At 62.9% G+C, this 18165-nt stretch overlaps 4 protein-coding genes across 4 annotated transcripts in view; 2 read left to right on the top strand and 2 right to left on the bottom strand.

The window, feature by feature from the left end:
• Positions 1 to 1977, bottom strand: part of IQGAP3 (IQ motif containing GTPase activating protein 3) — a gene marked incomplete at both ends in the record, with an annotated part of 10424 nt that extends 8447 nt beyond the window's left edge. Inside the window, 4 exons of the mRNA XM_082011535.1 lie at positions 24 to 276; positions 572 to 728; positions 1124 to 1211; positions 1953 to 1977. Of these exons, the coding sequence (XP_081867661.1) occupies positions 24 to 276; positions 572 to 728; positions 1124 to 1211; positions 1953 to 1977 (523 nt within the window). The remainder of the gene's footprint in view (positions 1 to 23; positions 277 to 571; positions 729 to 1123; positions 1212 to 1952) is intronic.
• Positions 1978 to 2861: 884 nt separating this feature from the next.
• Positions 2862 to 6400, top strand: TTC24 (tetratricopeptide repeat domain 24; the record flags this gene model as incomplete). The annotated part of the gene is made up of 9 exons (XM_082011534.1): positions 2862 to 2964; positions 3489 to 4253; positions 4333 to 4545; positions 4626 to 4754; positions 4926 to 5047; positions 5165 to 5281; positions 5426 to 5499; positions 5589 to 5662; positions 6249 to 6400. 9 exons carry the CDS (start codon positions 2862 to 2864, stop codon positions 6398 to 6400), a joined length of 1749 nt encoding a protein of 582 aa, XP_081867660.1.
• An 872-nt stretch (positions 6401 to 7272) lies between these two features.
• On the top strand, positions 7273 to 8941 carry NAXE (NAD(P)HX epimerase; the record flags this gene model as incomplete). Its single annotated transcript, XM_082011505.1, has 6 exons — positions 7273 to 7451; positions 7862 to 7970; positions 8069 to 8179; positions 8313 to 8426; positions 8509 to 8656; positions 8739 to 8941. The coding sequence occupies 6 exons, from the start codon at positions 7273 to 7275 to the stop codon at positions 8939 to 8941; spliced, it is 864 nt and encodes a 287-aa protein (XP_081867631.1).
• A 677-nt stretch (positions 8942 to 9618) lies between these two features.
• GPATCH4 (G-patch domain containing 4) lies at positions 9619 to 11681 on the bottom strand (the record flags this gene model as incomplete). The annotated part of the gene is made up of 7 exons (XM_082011492.1): positions 9619 to 10150; positions 10271 to 10321; positions 10460 to 10560; positions 10734 to 10841; positions 11068 to 11160; positions 11250 to 11323; positions 11606 to 11681. The coding sequence occupies 7 exons, from the start codon at positions 11679 to 11681 to the stop codon at positions 9619 to 9621; spliced, it is 1035 nt and encodes a 344-aa protein (XP_081867618.1).
• Positions 11682 to 18165: the final 6484 nt, after the last annotated feature.

The following is an 18165-nucleotide window of genomic DNA, read 5'->3' as shown; positions in this document are numbered from 1 at the left end:
AGACGCTCAGGTGGAGATGGCACCAAGACGGTGCACGGGGAGGATGGCGTCCAAGGGTGGGGGGACAGAGACGAAGCTCCCCTGCAACGCTGGCGCTCCCCGCAACGAGCCGAGCCCATGGCGTGCAGCGCCGGCGCTGCCCCAAGGGCAAAGGCCAGCGCATCCCGCAGCCCGGGGCGAGCGGAGGGGGGACGTTACCGAGGGAAGTCCCACGTGGCTTATGGCATCGCGCCAGTAGTTGATGTTATCCGTGTGCCGAAAGTGAAGCCCGGCTGCCTGCAAGAGAGGAAGCTGGGGTCAGGCTGAACACCACCTTCTCCCACCCCTGAGGTCCTCCCACCCCCCAAGCCCACCCAGCCAGGGCATGAGGTTAAAGACAGAGGCAAAGCCCCTGACCCTGCGGTGGCCACGCAGCTTGCAGACCCCGTTTGCAGCCGCACACTATTAAACTGTCCCTTAACGGCTGCCATCAGTACGCGTCGCCTCGCTCTGCCTTCGCCGCCGATGGAAAGGTTCCTGCAAATTTTGGGGTACACCCAAAGGAACGCAACCCCCGGTGCCGCAGTCTTACCTCGTACCGCATCTGCTCGCTGTCGTAGATCTTCTTCAGAGGGACCACAGCAGGGGCAAAGCGGTGGCCCAGCTTGGCCAGGACGACCCCGTTGCGCAGGCTCTCTTCCAGCTCCGTGGGCGGGGGCAGCTCCTCGCTCAGGCAGGCCTCCATCCAGCTGGCAGGGCCGAGACGGGGCGCGTCACGGACCCCCCACACCCCCACCCAGCCTCCTTCCGAACAGGAAAAGGGGCACCCAAAGATGACACCCCCCTCACCCCCTCAAATCCCCACCGTGGCAAGGAGAGGTTTGCCGCAGGGTTTAGCAGACGGGTGTTTCTCAGTTGGGGCGCAACAGCATGGCTGAGTGCCCGTGTCCCCGCCCCCCCCCCCAAAAAAACAACCCCCAAAATCACCTTTGAAGGGCCAGAAAGCACAAGGAGGAGGCAGGATTTTGCAGCGTTATACCTTGCAGCCTCCCCCCCCGCGCCTTATCCCCTTCCCCCCGCCTTGCAATGCCTTTCCCCCCGGATTTGGGCTCGAGGCAGAGGGGTCCCCCAGGTCCAGCCCCACCGCTTGGCTTCCTCCAAGCGACACAGATACTGATAAGCCACGTTCTGTCTCCTCTGCTCGTCCATCTGGTCCGCGGTGAGGCGCTCACCTGGGCAGGGGCAGGGGCACGCCGTCAAACCCCGCTCTGCAGGGTGGGCTTTTTTAAGCCACCCATCACCACCCAAATTAAGATTCCACAAAAAGGTTTCTGCCTGCGCCTCCCACGGCCCCCCCGTGGGTGGCACCACGCCGAGATATGCTGGTGGCACCAGCCAGGCCCTTCTGGCGGTTGGAGGAAAGTTTCCAGTTTCCCTTTTTCCCAAAGTAACGGTCACGGCCAGAGCCCGGAGCCAGCACCCAGGGGGTCACAGCTGCAGGTTTGGGGTGCTTTCGTACTGCCGCTGCTGGAGGCACCCCTGCCTGCTGGCTGGCACCCAGCAGCACCCCCACCAGGCACATCCCCCAAAACACGTCCCCTCCAGCTTGCCCCCAGGTGCCTGGGGCCCCACCACTGTCCCCCATTCTCCCAGGCCCCCAGATCTGCTGTGCCCCACCCCTGCACCCCACACCACCACCTGCCCCCCCACATCCACCTGCACCCCAACACCATCACCTGCCCCTTACCCCCTGCGCCCCCAGACCTGCCTGCCCCCCACACCCACCTGCACCCCAACCCTCCTGCACCCCACCCCACAACCCGCGCCTCATCCCCCTGCGCCCCCAGGCCTGCCTGTCCCCCTACCCCACACCTCCTGCCCCTCCAGACTTGCCTGTCCCCCCACACCCACCTGCACCCCAACACCCCGGCTCCCCACACCACCTGCCTCCCCCCCGCCCGCCGCTCACTCACAGCGCACCGGCCCCGCTCCCTCCATGGCCGCGGCCGCCGCGGCTCCGCCCGCGATTTGAATCTCCCGCCGCCCACGTGACGCCGCGCGCGGGCCGCCGGGAGCTGTAGTCCGGCACCGGCGGCCGCTACGGGGGCGCGCGGGGCGGGCGCGCGCGGGGGTGCCCCGGGACCGGCGAGCAGACGGGGATCTGCGGGGTGCGGGGGGTGGGCATGCTCCGGTGTGCAGGGGGTGTGGGGGACAGGCAGGTCTGGGGGTGCAGGGGGTGAGGGGGCAGGCGGTGGTGTGGGGTGCAGGAGGGTCAGGCTGCAGGTGGATGTGGGGGGACAGGCAGTGGTGTGGGGTGTAGGTGGATGTGGGGGGACAGGCAGGTCTGGGGGTGCAGGGGGTGAGGGGGCAGGCGGTGGTGTTGGGGTGCAGGGGGCGAGGGGGGACAGGCAGGTCCGGGGGTGCAGGGGGAGGCGGTGGTGTGGGGTGCAGGAGGGTTGGGGTGCAGGAGGGTTGGGGTGCAGGTAGATGTGGGGGGACAGGCTGGTCTGGGGGTGCACACACCGGGGTGCAAGGTGAGCCCGGGGGTGCAGGGAGCATCCTGGGGTGCAGGGGGTGGGCACACCCCCCGGCGTGCCAGGGGCTCGGCACACACGGGGCTCTGCACTCACCAGGGGCTGGGGGACCCCCGCACCGGCTGTGCCAAGGAGCCAGGCCTGTGCCAGACCCAGGATGCGCCGGCCAGCCCTGGGGTGCCCTTCACCCTCACTGCACCGTGCCCGTACGTCAACCTGCTCCAAACAGCGAACGTGCCGCCCCACTGCACAAGCCCGCTGCGCCCGCCACGAGCTCACCGGGGCAGCGAGGGGCTGGTGGTGCCATCCGTCACGCGGGTCACACCGGCGCTGCTCAACCAAGTTGCCATGGCACTGTACGCCGTGCTGGTGACGGAGGTGGAACCGGAGCCAGCCGAGCCATTGCCAGACTGTGCCTTCCCCAGGAGGAGACCTGGCTTTGTCCCAGTTTGTGCGTGCCACGCGCGACCCTGGCGTTTTCTTGGCGCTCCAGCCTCAGCGCCCGGGGGGCCGCGATCCGTCCTGGGCGGCTTTCCAGGCAGCCCAGCCCCGGCGGGACCTGGAGGCCCTTCGGACATCCCTCCGTCCCCATCCGGAGACCGGCGGCTTGCAGCGGCGATGCCCTGTCCCATCTCTTGGCACCCTTTGCACCTAAAGAGCAAATAGTAAGTGCATGCAACCGCTTATTCCGCCCGGGGAACGGCCACCCCCTGCTGCGGCGTCCCCCCTTCCTCTCCCAGTGACCCCCCTCTCCTCTCTGGCAGCGGCAAAGGTTTGCAGGAGGCAGGCACCGAGTGCAGAAGCTGAAGGGTCCTCCACAAAAAGGCCTTTTTCTTCCCTGAAACTTCAGCAGCAAACAGGCTACAAAATTTTTCTAATTTTTTTTTTTTTAATAATATAAAATAACACTGCTCGTTTCAAGAAATCCCAGGCCCGTGCTGGCTCGGGCTGCCTGCTGCATTCTCTCTCTTGCAGGCAGGTCGCTCGCCCTGCCCATGGCTTCAGAGGAGGCTGCTGACCCGGGAGCACAGCCCGCAGCTCCTGCGATCCAGAAAAAGAGCCGGAAAAAAGGGAAGGAGAAGCCCAAAGCCGGGAAAGATGCCCAGGAGGGAGGGGATGAGGTGGCGGGGCGGACAGCTGAGATCGCGGGGCTCACGCAAGCCGGGTGCCAAGCGCTGGCGCTGGGCGACGCGCGGGAGGCGGTGGGGTGCTTTAGGAAGGCGCTTCTCCTCTCCGAGGGCACAGCGAGCCCCCGGCTCCGCAGGGCTTGTGCCTTCAACCTGGGGGCTGCCTACGTGGAGACCGGAAAACCCAAAGAGGGCCTTGAATTCCTCCTGCAGTCCCGGCCCTCGGAGGGGGAGAGTGGGGAGCACTTGGGGGACCTTGATTTCAACATCGGGGCAGCTCATGAAGGGCTGCAGGACTTTCCAAAGGCTCTGGAGTATTTTGGCAAAGCCGTCGGCCACGACCGCGCGGCGCAGGCTGGCAGCCGGGCAGGGACCTGCGTGCAGCTGGGCTGCTGCTACCTGGGGATGCGGGAGCCAGCGCGAGCCGCGCGTTGTTTCCTGGACGCCGCGCGGACTTACATGGCGGCTGTGAGCCCCGAGGCTGCTGCGGTGGCTCTGAGCAAGGCGAGCAGCTCCATGCTGCAGAGCCGACGGTTCAGGGCAGCGGAGATCGTGGGGGTCCTCGCCCAGTGCCGCTTGCTCTGCGAGAGCATCCCCGACCCAGCCCTGCAAGGTAACGCCGCGCCGCACCCTTTGCTCTCGGTGCCTGGGGAGCAGCACCCACACCCAGCCTTTCCTCTCTGCCCTTGCAGGGAAACTCTGCAACAACATCGGCCTTGGCTACTCCCAGCTCCACATCTTCTCCCTGGCTGCCGAGAGCTTTGAGCGGGCCCTCACCCTCTGCAGCAGCGAGCCGGACCGGCACAGGGAGGCTGTGCTCCTCCAGAACCTGGGTGCTGCCCACAACGCCCTGCGCAGCTTTGGCACAGCCCTGGGCTGGCATCGGCGAGCGGCGGCACTGCACAGTAGGTCGCACCGGTAACTCTCGCTCTCAGCTTTGCCGGATGTGGTGGCTTGGGATGGAGCCCTGTGTTCCCAATTCCAGGCGCTCTAGGGAACCGGAGAGCGCAGGGGCAGTGCTTCGGTAACCTGGCGTACGCCTGCAGCCGGCTCGGGAACCACAAAGCTGCCGCAGAGAACTACCTGCACGCCTTGCAAGCCTTCCGGGACTCAGGTAAGGGTACGCACAGGCAAATCGCCCATGCTGTGGGCTCCGCAGCAGCCGGATGCCGAGTGGAGTCAAGCCAGGCGTGCACCAGATCCAAAGGGCGTCAGCGACGCTCCCTCCCCGGGACCTCGGCTGCGATGCGCTGGGCCAGCACTGATGCCGCCCTTCGCCTCCCAGGGGACGTGCAGGGGCAGTGGCAAGCGCGCGAGGGGCTGGGAGCAGCCTGTTTCCGCCTGGGAGAGCCCCAGAAAGCCATAGGGCATTACAAGGAGGCTCTGACTTTGCTTTCCCGCTGCCAGGTGAGGCACACCGGGGGAACCCCCGAGGCCAGACCCTCCTGTGCATCACGTGGCAACTGCCCCAGCCCTGGGGGCAGACCCACTCGGCCCAGCCCACGCGGGCTCTCTTCTCTGCAGGACACCCCCAGAGCTGCCCACGAGCGGGTTGTGCACAAGCTCGCCAACGCCATCCAGCACCAGCTCTGCCTCCACAGCCACCTCTCCCACGGGGGTGGCTGGGCGCCCAACCCCGCCCCCGTAAGCATCACCCCGGGGGTGTGGGGCAGATCGGGGTGCTGGGGGCTGACACCCCACAGAGGGGTTGGTGGAGAGAGGCACCAGGGTTAGGTGGGCAGAGGGACACGCGCTTGTAAACCCCAGGCCATCCCTCCATCTTAGCGGGACCCCGGCCAGCTGCGGTTTTGCTCCACGCTGCCCCACGCCAGCAGGACACAGCTCCGGTGGAGCAAGGCGTGAGTAGGAAAGCTGCCGTCCCGTCCCTCCTTCCTCTGTGGACGAGTTCCCAGCACCACCTACGAGATAAATCTTCCTTTGACCCCAGGTCCTCGCAGGGGAAGGCCCAGCCTGGGGACGAGCTGTACGCGCCTGTGCCGGGAGCACATCCTGGGCGTTCAGGTAAGAGGGTGCAAACTAAAACCCAGATAATTTGCTTGAGCCGTACAGCCAGATTCTGCTGGAGCCAGGACATCGGCACGGCCTGGTACCGGGCTCCTGCCTATTTGTCCTCCCTCCCCGGAAGCACAGGAGCGGCCCTGGCTGACAGCCCCACATCGGAGTCCCACGACCCACACAGCTGCCTGGACACCTCTGGGGAGGATGAGGATAGTCCCAGCACAGCCCCAGGGTGTCGCAGTCAGCCCCACGCTCACAGGTGGGTGGGCAAGGCACCCCAGTACAGCTCCTTGCACCCCAACACCCTTGCAGTAGCAGCAAACATAACGCAGTGAGTGGCATTGCTCCAGAGACTTCTCACGGTTAAAGGTGAAAAACCAGAGATTTTAAAAGATGCGTAATTCTGGGGAGCGCATTTGGGGTAATGCAAGCTGGAATTTGGGGAGGGTTCGGTAATGATGTGGTAGAGGAGTGCGTCAACACAGATGCTCTCCATCACCTCCACAAGCCGTCTCCGATTTGCTCCCAGAAACCCAGTAACCCAGTAAGTGGGGTCCCAGTAACCTCACCACCACCCACCCACGCCCAGCCCCGCTACGCCATGGCAGCCTCCGGCCAAGTAAGTACCAAACAGAACCAGAGCTTCGTTTCCCCAGCAAGCCGAGGCCCAAGGCTCTCGCCCCGTGTTTCACAGAGCATCGTGGCCACCAAACCCTCCGGCTGAGGTCCTCGCAGCGGTAGGTGTTGCACTGGGGGAGCGGGCAAGGGAGCAGATGGGTGTTCTGGGCTCCAGGGTGTCCTCCAAGGGGAAGGTTCAGGAGTGGACACCCCCCCGTGAGGCTTGGGACACCCCCATGCCTTGCAATGGCCACGTCTCCAAGCCCAAAATCACAGGGGCTTGGGATTTTGGCACCTTGTAGTCAACCCCAAACCCCGGCCCTGTAGATAGGGCAGCAGATCTGAGGGTGGATTCAAGCACCCCTGTCTGAAATCCGCCCCCCCCCAGCCGCCATCCTGCCTCCCACCGGGCACCCCCACAGCCTGTAACGCCTCGGTGGTCTCGCTGCCCCCCAGCCCCACTGCCGACCCCGCCGGCTGCTGGCCCCCCAGGAGCCGGCAGCCCCGCACGGGGAGCAGGATGCCGTCCCTCATCTGCAGCCTCGTCTGATGGTGGAGGACACAGGGGAGATGGCCGCTTCCCACGGGGGACCGGCAGCGTGACCCAGCAGCAGTACCCGGCCTGGACCGCGCATCCCCCAGGGCAGGGCCTTGCTGCCCGTGGGGGCCCACGCGCTGTGCTTGAACCAACACGGCTTTGAATCTGGTCCTTTGCCGCTCTCCTTTCCGTGCTGGGACCGGGGGTCCCGGGCGGGCGGGTCCGGGAGGCCGCGGGCTCCGAGCCTGGCGCCGCCCCGCGGCACGGGGATGGTCGCGCCGCGCCGAGCGCCGAGCGTTCGAGCCGCCGAGCGCCGAGCGTTCGAACCGCCGAGCGCCGAGCGTTCGAACCGCCGAGCGCCGAGCGTTCGAGCCGCCGAGCGCCGAGCGTTCGAACCGCCGAGCGCCGAGCGTTCGAGCCGCCGAGCGTTCGAGCCGCCGAGCGCCGAGCCCGCCGCATGCCGGGGCCGCGGGCGCTGCTGGGGCTGGGGCTGCTGGTGGCGGCGGGGGCGGGGGCGCGGGCGGGCGGGCGCTGCCTGAGTCGAGGCTGGGACCGGAGCTGGGACCGGTGCCGTCCCCACCGCGCCATGCACGGGCCCAGCGCCGGGCCCGGCCCGCGGGGGCTCCGCTTCCTCGGGTATGGCTGCGGAGGGGGCGTGCGGGGACCCGCGGGGGGAGAAAGAGGAAGGGACCTGAAAATTGCCAGGGGCGTCCGGAGGGTGGTAAAGGGTGCGGGGGGGATGTTTGGGGGTCCGCAGGGTGCGGGGAGGGAGCGAGGGGGGGCAGCAGGGTGTAGAGGGGCACGGGGGGGCGGGGCTGAGGGGTTGGGCAGGACACCGGGAGGTGCAGAGATGGGGGTTGGGCAGGACACCGGGAGGTGCAGAGATGCACGGGGGTGCTCAGCGTGGGGAGCCGGGCCCTGTCGTGTCCCATCCCCCCGCTCGCTGGCGCTTCGCAAAGTCGAGGGGAGCACAGCTGCCCCCAGACCCCAGAGCCGGGGTCTGGCCAGCTTTCAAGGCCCCCAGGGGTGCCGTCCTCCCTCCCCAGGCAGGAGGAGGCCCAGGCCATCGACCAGGAGCTCTTCACCGAGTACAAGTTCAGCGTGGACCAGCTGATGGAGCTGGCGGGGCTGAGCTGCGCCACCGCCATTGCCAAGGTGGGCACACCAGAGGCAGGCGGTGGTCCTGGGGGTCCCGGCCCTGTGGCGGGACCCTGCTTCCCCAGCATAACCCTACGCCTCCTGTCCCACACCAGGCCTACCCGCCCAGCTCCTTCACCACGAGCCAGCCCGCCGTGCTGGTTGTGTGTGGGCCAGGGAACAACGGCGGTGATGGCTTGGTCTGCGCCCGGCACCTGAAAATGTTTGTGAGTCTCTCGGGCAGGTGGCTGTGTGCTCCCCCGGGGGAGGGCACCCATCCCTGTGCACCCCCATGCCCACAGGCTTTGGGGTTCCCCCTCCTCTCTCCACTCCTAGTTCAGGTCCCTCCTGCTCTTGCAGGGCTACAAGCCAACTGTGTATTACCCCAAGCGCCCCAACAAGCCCCTCTTTGAAGGTTTGACCACCCAGTGCCAGAAGATGGACATCCCCTTCCTCCCCGAGTTCCCGGCTGAGGTGAGAAGCAGCCAGCAAGGGAGCAGCTGCCCTTGGAGCCATGCCTGGGGCTGTTTTTCACTCACTGCCTTCCCCGCTGCAGGCTGCACTCATTGATGAGCTCTATGGCCTGGTGGTGGATGCGATTTTCGGGTTCAGCTTCAAGGGAGCAGTGCGGGAGCCCTTCGGCAGCATCCTCAGCACCCTTGAGCGTATCACGGTGCCCATCGCCAGCATTGACATCCCCTCAGGTGAGTAACAGCCAGACCCGCCAGAAGAAGGTGCTCAGACAGGGTCTCCCTGGCTCCAGCCTGGCCTTGGACCTTGTTGCAGGCTGGGACGTGGAGAAGGGGAAGGCGGACGGTCTCCAGCCCGACATGCTCATCTCACTCACGGCACCCAAGAAGGCAGCAATGCATTTTGCTGGCCGCTACCACTTCCTTGGCGGCAGGTTTGTGCCCGCTGCGCTCCAGGAGAAATATGCTTTAAACCTGCCACCGTACCCTGAGACAGACTGCGTCCAGCAGCTGACTTAGGGCTGGGGCTCAGCAAGGGCTTGGGGTGCCAGGCTAGGCTTTGGCAAAGCAGATCAGGGCCTAATTCTGCCAAGGCTGCAGCTTTCTACTAGGAGGATGCTCAGCACCTCACTGGGCTACAGTCCTACCCAGATCTGACAGTGGGATCGAAGCTGACTGCAGACCAAAGCCCCCAGGAGTTTGGGACTGACAGGCCGGCTGCCAGGTGGGCTCTGTTTGGGGTTGGTACCTAATCTGAGTGCTTCTAGGTGTAGACACAACCCAGGATCCTGGGGTCTGCCCCATATCTTGCACTTCAAGATGGTTTCACTGCAATAAAGGTTTATTCATGCCCTTGAAAAAATATTTCAATACTGTGGGGGAGTCTGTCCCCTTGTGTCCCTCTGTGACAGACCCATGGCAAATAGGTCTCTGCCCTAGGGCCTAGTGGGAACTGGGGTCACCCCTGACAAGAGGGAAGGCTCAGGGAGTTAAATAAAGCTCGATCCAGCTCCAGACTAACCAGTCCCAGCCCAGCATCCCCAGGCAGTGAACACACAGCTGGGCCACAGTGCTGGGCTCCACCTGGGAAGAACCCAGAGCACCCTTGGGCACCCTTCAGCACCAGCAGGCAGGATTGGGACCCTCACAGCCAGGTGGTACCAGCAGCTGCACAACATGGCAGCCTTGGCCCTTGCTCACTCTGGCTCCCTCTTCTTCTTCTTTCTCTTCTTCCTGGGTCTGTGCCCAGCCTGGTCTGGCTCAACTGTGTCTTCCAGAGGTACCTGTGACTCAGCCAGCTCTTCTTTGTCCTCCTCCTCCTTTTCCTGCTTCTTCTTCTTCTTCTCCTCCTCCTCCTCTGTGTCAACCGGCTCTTCTTTGTCTTCCTCCTCCTTCTTTTCCTGCTTCTTCTTCTCTGTGTCAACCGGCTCTTCTTTGTCTTCCTCCTTCTTCTTCTTCTTCTTCTTCTTCCTCTTCACAACCTTCCCTTCCTCTCCTGACACCTCCTCTTCTCCGCTTGGCTCCTGGCTCTGCAGCACCTCAGGATCGTCTTTGTCCCTGGATTGTGTCCTTTTTTTCTTCTTCCTTTTTTCCTGCCTCCCTGCAGGGGGGCTGCTCTCTAGGGGCTCACGCTGCCGCTCCTTGTGTCGGTATGTGGCCAGGAAGGCTCGCTCCTGCTCCTCCAGGCGTGCCAGCTTGGCTCTCATGGTCAGGCCGTGACGGGCACCCCTGCAACGACCGTGGGCAGCTGGGGTCGGGCACACCCCTGGCAGGGAACATGCCCAGCCTGCTCAAAAGCCCCTGCCAGGAGTGGGGAGCCTAAGCACGCAGCCCCCACCAACCACTTACTTGTGTGCTGTGCAGCCCCCGCATGCTCGCATCAGCTCCTCATCTGTCAGCCTGCGGGGTAGAGACAGGACACATTACCCCCATCATCAGCATGGCAGGGAGCACAGTCCAGGCCGGGGCTCCCCCTTGCAGCCCTCATCCCGCTGCTGCATCGTGGGGATGGGGCACGCACTGCTGCCCCAGCCTTGCCTCCTGGCTGAAGAGAGGTCCAGCTTCTCCTCCTCCTCGCTGCTCTCTGAGCTGGTGAGCAGCTTTGTGGACTCCTCCCCACGTGCCGTGAGTGTGGCTGACTGCAGCAGGGAGAGGCAGAGGGGCTGTGAGAAAGAGGGCCAAAGAAAAGGGGGCCCTGGGGGCCACAGCAGCAATGGGCTGGGGAGGCTGCGCTGCAAGGGGGTGCAGAGTTCACAGCAGCCTTCACAGAGATGCCAGCTGCTCCCCAAGCCAGGTCCCCAGGGCTGGTTACCTTCACAAAGCGGCCGTACAGCAAGCTGCCAGTGCTGCCAGCCTTGCAGGGCTTCTTGGTGCTGATGCTGACTCCCTGCTCGGAAAGCGTCTTCATAGAGATGCCATCCTGAAGGGAGAGAGATGCAAAGGGCTCGGGAGCATTTTGTCTGAGGAACTTCACCCCCTTCAGCAGCACCGCAGTCCCCGTGCAAGGTGCTGCGTGCCATTAGGGGCTGCAGGGAACATACAGCAGCAGTACAAAGGCCACCGAAGGGGACCCCAAAGCTCTTCCCACTTTCAACCCCACCCCGGCCCGACCGGGGTCCCCCCCTGCCGCCCCCCAGCCCCACCACCTGCCCAGCCTCCACGGCGATGTTGGCAGCCGCCTTGTTGAAGACGTGGTCCCACCAGTGGAAGGAGAACGGCTCCGCCGCGTCGTGTCCCACCTGCGGGGTGCAGAGGAGCCACCGAAACGGCTGCGGCCGGCGGCGGCCGCCGGGTCCGAGCCCCCGGCGGGGCCGGAGGCTGCACTCACCCCCGCCGAGTCGCACTTCACCTTCACGCGGATGGCCTGGGCGATGCCGTCCTGCCGCTTCCCCAGCCCCTGCCCTGGGGACACGGGCACGCGTCACGCGCCGCAGCGGCTCCCCCCAGAGCCCCCGCGGCCGGGGGAGGCCACCGGGGGCTGGGGCTGCTGCGAGCCCACAAGTCTGAGGGGTGAGGCCCTGAGGCCGAGCCCTGCTCCTCCCGGAAAGTGATGGCCGGGGACCGGGCCGTGAGACCGGGGAGGGCCAGGGACCGCGGGGGCCTGGGCACGGCCGGGGGCAGTCGGGGAGGAACAAGGGATGGCGGGACACGCCGCGGACTGGGGCGGCCCCGGCCCCCCCGCACCTCGCCGCCAGCCGTGTCGCCGCAGCTGGCTCTCCGCAAACCGCATCCCGCGGCCCGGCGGCTCCGGAGCGCTCATGGCGGCGGGTCCGGAAGGCCGCGGACTCCCGCCACCTGCCGCCCGCCCCACGCCGCCTCCGCCACTGGCAGGAAGCGCCCCCTGCGCATGCGCAGGCGGCCTGGCGGGGCCGCGCTCATGGCCGAGCGCTTGCGCAGGCGCACTCGGACGGTGACGAGGCCGCCCGAAGGGTGGGCTCTGCGCATGCGCGCGCGGCGTGGCCGGGAGCGCGCCCAGCGTGGAGCTTGCGCTTTGCAGGGGTGCGCGCGCACGGGGAGACGGAGGCGGGCACGGGGGCACACGGACGCATATACACACATACACAAACACGTGCACGCACACGTGTGCACGCACAAAAACAAGCATACACATATGCTCACATGCGTGCACACGCGTGCAGACATACGTGCACACACATACAAAGTGCACACGCGCATGCGTGCACACACGCCCGCGCACAGACACCCGTGTGCCCGTGCACATACACGTATGCACACACACGTGCACCCACCCATCCCCACCAGCTGAGCATTGCACACACACACACCCCCCCACCAGCTGGGTGTGCCACGGGAACACGCACACGCACCTAACCGGGTGTCGCATGCGCGCACATGGCATTTTGCACGCTTGTGCCTGTGCTCTTGCACATATCCGCTCCCTGGGCAGCGGCACGGCACGCGTGCCTGCTGCTCGCCGCCCGCTTTGCGCATGTGCTGCTGCCTGTGGGCCAGGGGCAGAGGGGGCTCTGCAGCCTCAGAGGGTGCGCGTGCGTGTGCGTGCACACGTGTGTGCGTGCAGGCACGTTGTGCAAGGCTGGAAAGCCCAGTGGAAGCCACGGCACAGCGCTTGGCCCCACAGCTGGGGACTGTTTGCTTTTCCCTGGGGCTGTGCAGCGGGCAGGGGCCGTGGCCCCTCTGCCCCCCACATGCACAGCCTTGGGGCAACCCAGCCCCTGTGCATCGTGCAGCTGGGCCAGGCCAAGCCACGCGCGTCCTCGTCCCTCCCAGCTCCGTCCCTTCACCAGCTGCCACTCAAAGCTGTCACCAAGGCCAGCCTACCGCCAGGCCCGTCTCACTATAAGACTCCCAGACGCTGGCAGCTGCCGGCACCCCGGGCTTGGGTGCACCTGCAGAGCCAGGGACACCCCCCTCTGGCACCCCTTGCCCTGCTGTCCTGGGGGCCTGGCCCGGGTAATGCCGTAGGGATGGAGACGTGCACCCGTGTCACCTCCCCTGGAACTTGCTTTGCTCCAGCAAAGCCTTCCTCCCCCTTCCTAAAGCGGGAGGAAGACACGGGCCAGCGGGGAGGCAGCGTACGTGGCAGCGTCCCCGTGCAAACGCCTCGGCCTCTCTGCGCGGCTCCTCACACCGTGCTCCGGCGGGGCAGGAGCAGCCCGGAGCCGCCACGACCTCCTGCACGTCACCGCTCCCCTGCACCGGCTGGGAGCGTCGCTGGGAACGACGGACAACCAGCCCCGAGGTGAGCAGGGGCGCGGCGAGGTGTACGACGGGGTGCGTGGTGTGTATGGGGTGTGGTGCGCGATGGGGTGCGCGTGGGGCGTGTGGCGCGCAAGGTGCGCGACGGGGCGTACAAGGCGCGCGCCGCGCAGCGGCGTGTGCCCACAGGCAGCAAAGGCACCAACTCTGTACTTTGCACTGCTGCAACCATCGCACGCAGCGGCAGCGGCGTTTTTGCCGGCGTGGCCGACGGGGGTCGAGGGACATCCCCTCCCCGGCTCCAGCCCCCCGAGCATCGCTCCTGCGTCTCTTTGCACTTGCTTTTCCCACCCAGCCCCAGCAACCCAGCGCTTGCTGCCTTCCCTTCCCACTCCCCTCGATAAGTGCGCCGGGGGCTTTTCTCCAGGGTCGTGCCGAGCCGGGAGGCTGCAGCAGCCCGAGTCCAGCGGGGCAGCAGCCTTGACTGCTCGATATTTCACTGCTATCTGGGCTGTCTGCTAGGATTAAAAAAAGCGGCAATAACCTTCATGAAGGAGCCGTCTCATGGCCGCACCCGAGCTGCGTCTCATGGGGTAGGGAAACTGAGGCAGCAAGGATGAGGATATTCCTACCAGAGCCCCCAGGAAAACACGAGCAGGGCAGGACCGAACACCCCAGCACTGCAAATGCCTTCCCGGCGTGGGGAGGGGAGCGTGGGAGGCTTCTCCTCCGTCTGTGGCACAGACGGGGCTGGGGCTGCTAGTCCACGGCCAGTCTGGGCTCCCGAGCAGGAGATGGGGGCCGAGCTGGGGCTCAGACCCACGGCTGGCCCTGGCCAGGGAGACAGTGGGCACAACCACCGTCCTTTGTGCCACGGCTGCCAGCAGCGGCCAAGGGCTGCAAGGCCCCTCTAGCACCCTGGGCTCCTTCCCGGTGCACATTAGAAACCCACTGGGTTTCGTGGGTGACGCAGGCCCTTGTGCACCCATGGGTGCAAGCACAGGTGCATCAGCCAGACCCAACCTAACCCTACCCGGGGCCATACAGAGGCACACGCAGACCCAGAGGGTGCAGGTGCCCAAACACCACACCTCTCCCTTTCCCTCTCCCCAGGGCAGCTCCGGCGAGGATCTCCGGACAACCCTTCAGCCCTGGGGCAGGCTGGAAGACTTGCGATTTTGTTGTTTCCAATGTCAAGGGGAGCAAACAACAAATCCCAGTCTCCAGCCTGCCCCCGGCACAGGCTCCATGCCCCAGGGCACTGCCAGCTCCAGCACAGCCGACCCCGCAAGCCGGGAATGCTGCATCCCCATGCAAACGCCGGTGGAACGTGGCCAGGACCAGGCGGGCAGCTGCAGGGAACAAGGTATTAACTTGCCGGAGAAATTAAAAATAAACCAAGTCAAAGCAACGTGAATATGGACCTGAATGTAACATGGTCACATCCTGCTGGCAGGCAGCCGAGCGAGCTGGCAATGTCCCAACCACTCTCCAAATCATGGTTTTCTGCCCTGAAACGCTGCAGGATCGAGCAGAGGCACCAAGGAGTGTCATTCAGCCTGCTCTACCTCTAGCCCTTCCTTACGGCTCCTGTGGCTGAGCAAAGATGCTGCAGCAGTTCAATATTCAAACATATATATGTGTAAACATATATACACACACACACACACATATATATTTTTTCCAAGTTATCCCACTCCGTGATCTCCTAACCCTGGGAGATTTCCCTGCTGACCCCCTCTTGCAGCACGTTCAGAAGTTATTAACTTTAGCAGAGTCAATTTGAACTTGCACCCCCATAATCAGGGTTGTGGCCACAGGAAACAGCCCGTGCCGTGGCCAGGGACCTTAGTAATAAAAAATGGTTTCTTGAAAGAAATTTAAATGTTCATTTCCTGCAATATCTCCCTCCTCCACATTTAAGAAGCTTGATTTCAAAGTTGAAAGTGTTACAGTTACTGGGGAGAAAAGGCTGTGGTTCTCATCCAGGGAGGCGGGGAGGAAGAAAGTGAAAATAAGTCCTTGACAGCAAAAATCTCTCCAAATCAATCAGCCAGATTTGCCACTACCTGCTGAGGAAATTGCTCCATCCATTATATTTTTAAGGAATTAATTCTATTTATCAGAGAGAAACGAGAGGAAACAGTCAGCAAGGAACACCTTTGGGCAATTCCTCAGGGAAGGAGACACACAACAGCCAGAAAGTGCAATTGTTCCTTTGAAAGAGGGCTTCTGAACAGCACATTACTGAGGATTAGGGAAAGCTCTCTGGAGGGGATTAAGGTTTCACTAAAAAGCTCCATTCTCACCCGTCTTTAAAGCCACCCTCTTTCCTCCCAAGCCTGGGCCGACCAAAGGTGAGACCCAGATCCCCTTCGGGATATCCAGGGCTGGAACGGCTGCATCCATCACACCTCCAGGCTTGTCTGACCACGACCCTGCCATGTCCCACCCACAGGCCCCCTCCTCCTGCCAGCGATGCTGGGGAAGCCGCAAGCCCCTTCCTGCCAGCTTTTCTCCCCCATTTTGAGATGGGGGCAATGCTGCTTCTCCCACTACCCTGCCCAGAGCCGAGGCGAGAGGCTCCTCAGGCAGCCGCAGGGCAGAGCTCTGCACTGTCGCAGTGCGTGGGCACGGGTGGGTCGTGATGCTTTTCTGCTCCCCAGGGAATAAGAGGACCAGAGCACCAGTTGTAGCAGCTACAGGGAAGAGCCTGCAAAGCCCACTAAAAGAGACAATGCTCAGCACAACCTTGGGCGAAAATAACCCCTGTAAGGGCTGAGGGCTTGGTAAAAGCTGCACCAGCGCAGAGCACTTCCCCAAGCTCGTCCCCTTCCCCGCAGGGCAAAGCAGCTGCTCCCCTCTGCAAAGCCAGAGCCACACATCCATTCAGCTGCTCCACACGAGTACGGCAAAGCCCCTCCGGAGCAGCAAGGAGGAGAGCGTGGAGGGTGGCAGCTTTGCCAAATTGCCTGGGGGAAGCTGGAGAGCTGGTAGATGAACATCAGATGCAAACTGAGGCTGCAAGCCGAGATAGCAGGCTGCCCTGTTATCTTTATTTTAGCACCTTGGCTGGTGGGCTGGCAGCAGGTGACATGAGAGCGGATGCTGCGACGTGGAGAGACAGGAGAAATATGCTTTCCTGCTTAAACGAGCAGAGAGACACTGAGGACTGAACGGCCTGTGAAGACTCGGCGTTGTTCCCTCCTCGCTTCTCCCCCAGACAGATGACAATCATTATCCTCCTTCTATGGGAAGCATTTGGAGAACGGCTTCCACGCACTTGCCACGGTCCAGAGCCCTCTCTGGAAAAGCAGAACCTCAGCTTAAGAAAAAATATCCTAGCAAGAACTTCTACAAGAAGCACATTAATTCTCCTCAGTAATTCACAGCAGTCTGCCTACGCTGCCAGCAGAATCCCTCCACCATGCAGGTATTTCCAGCCAGCTTTGCTCGCAGGCACCGAGCAGCTAGCCTCCGCGTGGCTCAGCTCCAGCCTCACCTCAGCGATGCTGAAGCATCACCAGCTCTGCTCCACCTTGCCAGTCCAAGCCGAGACAGCAATGGCAGCCGCAGCCTCTCTCGGCAGGCTCATCGCTTTGGACTCACGGGACCCGTCCCACCCTTCCAAGTCCCCCCGATGTCAGAAGCGGAGGGACAGGGCAGAAGCTTCTGTCCTGCCAGCAAGGAGCACACCAGCTCCCCTCACGTGCACGTAGATCCCTCACCTTGGTGCGATTTATACCACACGAGCACATCTTGCTAACACTGAGGAGGGAGCTGGAAAGACCGTGGCTCACCAGAAACAACAAGGTTTGGGACTAGTTTTGCTTTTCAAGGACGTTCAAATGCAGAGCACAACCTTATCGCGAAGATGGGGGTACATCCCCACTCCCCGCGACCCAGCAGCACCACCTCTCCTTCCAGCTGCCTTCTCTGCTCCCTCTCACCTGGTTGCCCCATCCTCCCACAAGCGCATTCTTTGCAAGAGCTGGCTTGCATGGGGACAGAGCCTTTGCACGGTAACAGACCTTAGTGCAGGCAAAGGACACCTGCCAAATCCAAGAGATCACGAAGGACTATACAGGGCCTTTTTAGAAGCCCATTTTTAGCTGCAAAGGGGCCGATTAGCAACCCTGGGAAAGAGCTCTGACCCTGCCAGTGCAATCAGGAACGTCAGTACCCATCCTTACACAGCTCTTCGCAAATTCTTTTTATGTTTGAGGAGAGGTTGCAAAAATAAATCCACATGTTTGTGCACAACCTCCAAAGGAAGAGATTTAAGCTAGGCTTTCTGAATCTTCACCTAAAATAAAAAAAAAACCAACCAGCAGTCTCGTTGTGATGCACATACACAAAAGGAGCATTTCCAGACTGCACGCACTCCCATGTTTTCTCAAGTAACCCCTGCTCCACCTACACTCTCCAACAACACAAGAGTATTGATAGATTCCATCTCAAACTCAGAAGCAAGCTGGGTGCAGCAGGTTTTACAGGTATACAAGAAAGCAGTGCTGGGATTCCTCCCATTCCCTCTCACTACCCAATCCTCCCCTACCAAAAAGAAACCTTAAAAAAAAACAACAACCAACAAAACCCACGAAACCCCCAAACCAGAATACTAACACCCAGCTAACAGCAAGTGCTACACTTGCTACAGAAAAGCAGGGATAAAATCCACTGTGCCCAGAGCTGCCGGGGTTCCCCTGGGCATTGGCACTGTCCAGCTGCGAGCAAACGCCTCTGAGGTCAGCAGAAGAACCCGCTGGCTTCTTATATACTGTGGATCAGGTCATCAAAATACAGCAGAACTACCAAATAGCTGCTAGCTTGTCCTACACGTATTTAAGAGTCCCTACTTCAAAAGAAGCTTCCGAACAGGCATGTTTAGGGGCAGCTTTCGGGCAAGCCTTCAGCAGCAATTTCTGAAGTGCTTAAGTGTCAAAAAGGTTTCCTGCCACAAGAGGGAAGGAAGCCCGGCCAGGTGGGGAGGTTGCACGACACCCCACGCTATCTGCGAGAGGAAAGCACAGGGGACAAGACAGATTAATCACAAGTTAACTAGG

Source organism: Phaethon aethereus, assembly GCF_964289735.1.
Source record: "Phaethon aethereus genome assembly, chromosome: 28".
NCBI classification, from domain to species: domain Eukaryota; kingdom Metazoa; phylum Chordata; class Aves; order Phaethontiformes; family Phaethontidae; genus Phaethon; species Phaethon aethereus.
The sequence above is the reverse complement of the archived record's forward strand: the minus strand, read 5'-3'. Positions and strand labels throughout refer to the sequence as shown.